The following is an 8217-nucleotide window of genomic DNA, read 5'->3' as shown; positions in this document are numbered from 1 at the left end:
AAAATCATGATCTCTGTATATATGATAGAGGCTTATGTTTTATGAAAACAAACTTTTGTTTTACAATTTCATTTATGGATATTTATGATATGAATTAATGTTGATGGAATGTAATTGCTATGATTGTGTAAACAGTTTTTTTTTAAACAAAAATACACAATATTAATCTTAAAAAAATGGTTCCTCAGTTGTAGGTTTTATCTGGCGCCTTATAAGGTTAATGTGATCACTGAGCAAGACGTGAAGTGAGTGGGCACCACTGGTAGTAAATCCACGTGTCTCTAGTATTCACAATTAGTGCACGAAAAAAACTTTCCAAACAATATGTGTCAAAACCCTTGAAAAGGAGCTTGGCTGTGACAGGTTTGGAGACACCCAAACTCAAAATACATGTGGAGCAAGAGACCAAGTAGAATACCTAGTCACACAGCCGCTCTCTACGTTACCCAACCTGGGTTGTGGTTTTTCAAAATTACTAACAGTTCAGCTTTAGAGTAAAAAAATATATGCTTCAAATTCCAAAAAGATAAACGAGAAGTTCTGTTGTTTTTCAAAATAGTTTTTATCAAAAAAATGATCTAAAAAAATGAGAGGTCACTAATATTTTCTTAGTGAGGAAGAGTTTGCCACAATTAATTAATCAATCAGACCGAATTTGCCAATGTATTTCGGAAATAAATTTCCTTCATCAGGGCCAGTCTAAAGATAATACATACATATTCATGAACAAAGAAAACAGTTCAAAACGGTGCATCATTGCATATTGGTGTCATACATCTTCGTGGTAAAGTTAAAAACATACCATTCAGTTGAGGTTGCAGTAGTAGATGAGTAAGAAAGAGCAGAAAAAAGAAAAAATGGAAAAGGCCAATGAGTCACTATTGTATATAGGTCACTATCATTTGAATGAAAAAGCAAAAGAGCCAGTTACCTGTGACAGGTAGGTAGAATGTTGAGTGTGACGAACTATAGTGTAGCGGCCATGTGGTGACCGAATCGAACTGCCTGACAGGAATCAGCACAGTAAAGTAGCTTGCAATGTGATTGCTGGATACAGAAGAAACCCGTTGTTGAAAGCGGTTCTCATCCGTAGTCATGATTATTTAAAAGGTGAGGGAAGCCTTACCGTACTGAGGGCGGGAGCGGAGCAGTTCTCCCGTAGCTGACATGAAGCAGACTGCCGTTGTCGCATCGAAGCGTTGCCGAGGCAACGCTTTCTAAATACGACACGTGACCACATCGCGGCCCGAAGGGCGCGCAGGCGATAACAGATATTGCAATCGAGCCAATGGGCTTGAAATAAATGAATCTAGACATTTATCAGACCTCACAGTTTCTCACCTGTATGCATTCTCTGGTGTTAAATACTTCTGAGCTAACCCTTCCCCACATTCAGTGCACTGATGAGGTTTATCACCTGTATGTGTTCTGTGCTCTCCCTTCTGAATTAACTGTTTCCCACATTCTGTGCACTAATGAGGTTGGTCAATATTTATGCCAGACTCATTCTCATTGAAGAAGCACTCCCTCCTTTCTAAAGCATCATCATATGTAGAGGTTCCTCCAGCTGCATGTCCTCTCTCACGGCAGATGAAAGCATCCTGTGTACTGAAGTATTTGCCATTTTCACTACCCTGAAATGGTGCCTGGCTTGTATTTTTTGTCTGATGCCTAACAAGGTTAATGTTATCACTGAAGCTTGTTCCACAATCATTGCACTGGTAAGGTTTCTCACCTGTATGCATCCTCTGGTGTCGAATAAGAACTCCCTTCTGAATGAACCGTTTCCCACATTCAGTGCACTGATGAGGTTTCTCACCTGTATGTGTTCTCTGGTGGCGTATAAGAACGCCTGTCCTAGCAAACCCTTTTCCACATTCAGTGCAAAAAACCTCTCAAACATCAGTTACTCAATTGCAAATAGTGGCCCTACCATCAAATCAAACAATCAACTTGACTGGATTATTACAAATAACGTAGACCTTACAGTAACAAGCACACAGCCCTGTATTTGAAGCGACCACTATAAAATTGAAGCCACACTATCGTTAGCATTCAAAATAACTCACTTTGACAATTTTCCCAAAATAATTCAAAGCAGAAACCTAAAGAGAATCACACCAGACATCCTTTTACAGGGGATCGCACACAGCATGGATAAAACCAGAGATGACGATCCCTGTGACCTTATCATAAATACCTATAGCAATCACTTTCAAGAGCTTCTGGATGAGAAGGCTTCACTCAAAAACAAACAAGCTCGCCTCAACCCTAACCATCAAAGTTGGTACACTACAGAACTAGGCACCCTTAAAACAGCCAAAAGGAAACTTGAAAGACTAGTGGCTTAAAATCCCTACAGAATCCAACAAAGAAAATTGGAAGAAATCTGACGCTTTGTACAGAACCAAACTAATAGAAATAAAGAAAAACTACTGCAACAAGCAAATCACCGGCGCATCAAACTCCACTGGAAAACTGTTCCAAATCTTAAGACCCAGTGAGAAGCTGCACACTCTCACCCTGCATTTACAGCCAACCATGGTGGACTGTGAAAAAGTTCAAACTGCTTTCTCACAAAAGATTCTAAAAGCTAGAGACACCATTTTAAATTGTAAAGTTATAGACTTTCCACCTACCCACAACATGGTTGACCCAGAAATCAAAGTACCCAAATTTCAGTTTACACCAATTTCACTAGAAAACATGCTAAATACCCTCTGCTCTAAAAACTGTACTTCATGCGCTGAAAACATACTACCTCCCACATTCATACTAGATAACGCAGGAATCTTTGCACCATGCATATGTCGCATGACAAACTCTTCATTTAGAGACCAGAAAGTACCTACTGGTATAAAAACAGTTACAGTCACACCATTGGTGAAAAAGCCTGGTCTAGACCAGCAGAATCCGGCTAATCTAAGGCCTATCACGAATTGCAATTTCTTGTTGAAGATTCTCGAGAAATTAGCTACACACCAACCCCAAGAGTGCGTTGACAAGCATGACTTACTACACTCCCAGCAATCAGGTTTTAGAAGTGCACACAGCACCGACTCGGTGCTACTCGATCTTCAAACTAAAATGCTGAGTATCCTTGACAAAGGAAAGGCAGGCCTGCTCATCCTCTTAGATCTCTCTGCAGCGTTCGACTTATTAGATCATGGGAAGCTCCGAGAGGCCCTAAAACAAGCAGGAAACTGCTCAGAGGAAGCCATCGAATGGATATCCTCCTTTTTGGAGGACAGAAATTCCAAAATCACATGGGGCGGATATTCCACTAGCTCTAATCCTGTGAATTGTGGCGTCCCTCAGGGAGCTAGTTTCTCCCCCCTCCTTTTTGACTTATACATTCGCTGTCTCTGCACCCTCCTCTCTCAGTTGGGGATTTACTTCACTACCTTCGCAGATGACACACAATTGATTTTAGAACTATGTGGAGACCATATTGCAGACAAAAACAGACTTTCAACCATCTACAACACCATAGAGAGTTGGATGAAAGCTCACTGGATGTGTTTAAATGGTTCCAAAACAGAATTTATGACATTTGGATCCACAAAAGCCTTATTAAATCTAGGCCCAGCCTATTCCACATTCAACATAAAAGACTCCAACATCACACTCACAAACAAGGTTAAAACACTAGGCATATACCTGCAATCCTCATTGGGAGCAGAGGTACAGGTCTCGTACCTAAAAATAAACTGCCAGTACTATCAGAGATTACTATGCCGCATTAGGCCATTCCTTAACGCCAAAAATAGCGCCACCATCGCTAGAGCCACCATCCTGTCACGACTCGATTATGGTAATGCATTCATGGTAGGGTCTAGCAACAGTTGCATTAAACAATGCCAAATAATCCAAAATAATGCAAATAGATCCATCACTGGGAAACCCAAGCGCGACGACATTACTCAAGACAGAATTGGCCTTCATTGGCTCGCCATAGAGGAGCGCATCAAATTCAAATCTTTGACGTTGGTCCACCGGTGTCTATACGGCGCGGCCCCAACATACCTTAAAAAGGAATTCAAATGGTATGAACCAAGCCAAAGTTTAAGATCAGCTAAACAAGGGCTACTCAAATCCGCCCATGTCAGAGTAAAAGCCACTGGCCTAGGGAGGGCTTTTTACACCAAAGCAATTGCTCTCTGGAATGACCTTCCAGGCAATCTTAGGCTGGAAAGTAATTTCCTTTCCCTTAGAAAGCAGCTGAAAACATTACTCTTTCGGTAATCTGTCACATACTCAGCTCCGGACTCATACTGAGTCCATCTTTTCTCTGTTTTATTTAGTCCAGTGATTCCTCAATTTTTGTGTTTTTGTCACGCCCTGATGCTTGCGAGCTGCGGCGCATTATACATATATAAATAAAATATATAAATAAATAAATTGATGAGGTTTTTCACCTGTATGTGTTCTCTGGTCGGACATAAGAGCTCCCTTCTGAGCAAACCCTTTCCCACATTCAGTGCACTGATGAGGTTTCTCTCTTGTATGTGTTCTCTGGTGTATATCAAGATCTCCCTTCTGAATGAACCGTTTCCCACATTCAGTGCACTCATGAGGTTTCTAACCTGTATGTGCTATCTGGTGGTTAATAAGATTTCCCTTCAGAGCAAATCTTTTCCCACATTCTGTGCACTCATGAGGTTTCTCACCTGTATGTGTTCTCTGGTGTATAGTAAGATCTCCCTTCTGAATGAACCGTTTCCCACATTCAGTGCACAAATGAGGTTTCACACCTGTATGTGTTCTCTGGTGGTGAATAAGAACACCTGTCCTAGCAAACCCTTTTCCACATTCAGTGCACTGATGAGGTTTTTCACCTGTATGTGTTCTCTGGTGGTTAATAAGATTTCCCTTCTGAGCAAACCCTTTCCCACATTCAGTACACTCATGAGGTTTCTCACCTGTATGTGTTCTCTGGTGTATAGTAAGATCTCTCTTCTGGGCAAACCATTTCCCACATTCAGTGCACTCATGAGGTTTCTCATCTGTATGTGTTCTCTGGTGGCGAATAAGATGTCCCTTCTGAGCAAACCCTTTCCCACATTCAGTGCACTCATGAGGTTTCTCACCAGTATGATTTTTTTGGTGACAAATAAGATTTCCCTTCTGAGCAAACCCTTTTCCACACTCAGTGCACTGATGAGGTTTCTCACCTGTATGTGTTGCCTGGTGCAGAACAAGGGCTCCCTTATGAGTAAACCCTCTTCCACATTCAGTGCACTGATGCGGTTTCTCACCTGTATGTGTTCTCTGGTGGCGAATAAGATGCCCCTTCTCAACAAACCCTTTCCCACATTCAGTGCACTGATGAGGTTTTTCACCTGTATGTACTCTCAGATGGTATATAAGACCTCCTTTCTGAGCAAACCCTTTTCCACATTGGGTACACCGATACGGTTTTTCACCTGTGTGTGTTCTCTGATGGTTACTAAGAGGTCCCTTATGATCAAAACCTTTCCCACATTCAGTGCACTGATGACGTTTCTCACCAGTATGGGTTTTTTGGTGACAAATAAGATTTCCCTTCTCAGCAAACCCTTTCCCACATTCAGTACACCAATAAGGTTTCTCACCTGTATGTGTTCTCTGATGGTTAATAAGAGGTCCCTTATGATCAAAACCTTTCCCGCATTCAGTGCACTGATGAGGTTTCTCACCTGTATGTGTTCTCTGGTGGCAAATAAGATGTCCCTTCTCAGCAAACCCTTTCGCACATTCAGTGCACTCAGGAGGTTTTGCGCCTGTATGTATTCTCAGGTGGTATACAAGACCTCCTTTCTGAGCAAACCCTTTTCCACATTCAGTGCACTGATGAGGTTTCTCACCTGTATGTGTTGTCTGGTGTAGAACAAGGGCTCCTTTATGAATAAACCCTCTTCCACATTCAGTGCACTGATGAGGTTTCTCACCGGTATGTGTTCGCTGGTGTAGAATGAGGTGTCCCTTTTGAACAAAGCCCTTTCCACATTCAGTGCACTGATGAGGTTTCTCACCTGTATGTATTCTATGGTGGATAGTAAGATCTCCCTTCTGAGCAAATCCTTTCCCACATTCAGTGCACACATGAGGTTTTTCACCTGTATGTGTTCTCTGATGGCAAATAAGGCCCCCCTTCTGAGTGAACCCTTTCTCACATTCACTGCACTGATACAGTTTCTCACCACTATGTGTTTTATGGTAGGAGATAGGTGTATCAAGCAATTGGACACTCATCCCATCTTCTATACACTGATACGGTTTTTCACCTGTGTTTTCACGTTGACAATTAATATGTTCCTCATATGGCAACCTTTCACACATTCTCAGCAATGCTCAGGTTTCCTACTAGATTATATTGTAAGATGCTTAATTAGACCACCCTTTCCACTGAACCTTTCCAAAATTCAGAGTAATTATGAGCTATATTGTGTGTCGGTTGTATCTGGGATCAAACAGGATGTTTCTTCTTACTGAAGCTTATAATATATTCAGTTAATGGATAGTGCTTGTCTAGTCATAGTTCATTTTGTTTTAACAAATCCTTTAAACAAACTCCCTCACATGTGTTCTATCAGAATAATGCTTACTATATATCAAGCAGTGGTGCTTTCATTAGTCTATAATGCTAGTTATTCACTGTAGTTCTGTGTTGCTGGATGCTGCCTTGAACTTGGTGCATGGATGAACACCATCATGTCTCAACAGGCTTTCTGATCCCAGTTCCCGAATACTCGGAAAAGACAACAGAGCCCCAACTTGTATCATCCTCATATAGTGGGAAATCGCATATTCCATCAATGGAGCTTTGCACTGCATTGGACCCGAGAAGTGAACAGTCACTTTTGCATTTGTTGGGGCTTCAATCACCTATTGGAATGAAAACAGAAGCACATTATTAGTTTCAAAATGCTCACAATCACAGGCATCCCAAGTACCAGGCAGTAGTAGTTATGTGCATTAGTGACTTACTTATGTAGTAACTCATCATTATAATCATGTTTATTTCGCAGATGTGCAAAACATTCGATAAAAACAGTACGCAAGAGAAAATACATATCAGTGCAATAGTCAAGAATAAAATGTAAAAAACCATACAAATGACCATATCATAAAATATAGTAACTAATAAGACTTTGGGCCTCATCGTGAGTTGGGCCTTAGCCCTTAAATGCGGCGGTAATATTACCTGTTGTTTAACATGTATGTCAATCCACATCATGGTCGTCGGGTCAACCACGGAGTTACTTTCAAGAACTATGCAGATGATACCCAAATCATTTTTAATCTGAAGGGTAGTTTTGTTGATAATGCTGTCTTTATTCAATCTACCTTTCTCGAAATTAAATAAATGGATGTTGTCCAGTGGTTAGGCTTAAACCAAGCCAAAACCAAACAGTGGCGAGGCTCTTCGCCTGCACAAGATGAGAGAGCTACAGAAGTTCGAAGCCCTCTCTGGGCCCTACTAGCTCTAGATCAGGTAACCTCTTCAGGTGTTATTTTTGATTCCTCATTTTCTATGGCATTGCACACCAGTAGCCTGATTATTGCCACACATGTCTTATGGTCTAAAAAGAACTCAGACTACTATTCTGATCACTATGCTTTCTCTTTAGTAAAACAGCCATGACTCGGCAGTCACATAACTTCTAGTAAACAGGCTTGTGTTTTTCAAAATCTCCTTGTGAATTCCTGAGGTGGGGCTTTAAAGTGCTCCAAGTCGGAGTTTACATGTACAGTCAGTAAAATTTTCAAAATACTAAAATCAAAAGCAATAGAACTTTAAATGGTTTCTTTTTTTCATTTATGTTTGCATTTACATATGACTTTACCACTGGAAAGAAAGGAACATATTTTAAAATCACATATCTATTTTCTGTGCACACAACACTAGAAAAATAACATGCAGGGACATCATGAGATTATTAATTTAGGTTTCATAGCTGCAAAATAAGTATCGTTGGACATTGAGTCTTTTGCTGGTAATCACATTCCAGAAGCCTGGGCTTTGGGAATCGTTACATGTAGCAATGTACTGATTTCAACATGGATAGATCAGCATGTCCTGTATACAATGGGCCTCATTACAAGTTAGCTGGTCTGGATTTAACGGTGCTGGTAAAACCGTACCAGCACCGTGTTCCGGACCGGCTAACTTCAAGTTCTGTGGCTGTGTGGCGTTACACCCAACAGTTCTGACCTGGCAGGCGTAACGCCACC

General features: G+C 41.0%; 1 protein-coding gene across 1 annotated transcript in view; it reads right to left on the bottom strand.

Annotated features, from left to right (window-relative positions):
• Positions 1-538: 538 nt before the first annotated feature.
• The window catches only part of LOC138570306 (zinc finger protein 84-like), a 48147-nt gene continuing 40468 nt past the window's right edge, over positions 539-8217 (bottom strand). The window contains exon 3 of the mRNA XM_069649083.1: positions 539-6867. Within this exon, the coding sequence (XP_069505184.1) occupies positions 4582-6321 (1740 nt within the window). The 5' untranslated portion in view covers positions 6322-6867 and the 3' untranslated portion in view covers positions 539-4581. The remainder of the gene's footprint in view (positions 6868-8217) is intronic.

The sequence above is a fragment of the Ambystoma mexicanum genome, chromosome 2q, assembly GCF_040938575.1.
Source record: "Ambystoma mexicanum isolate Mex_15411 chromosome 2q, UKY_AmexF1_1, whole genome shotgun sequence".
Lineage (NCBI taxonomy): Eukaryota > Metazoa > Chordata > Amphibia > Caudata > Ambystomatidae > Ambystoma > Ambystoma mexicanum.
The sequence above is the reverse complement of the archived record's forward strand: the minus strand, read 5'-3'. Positions and strand labels throughout refer to the sequence as shown.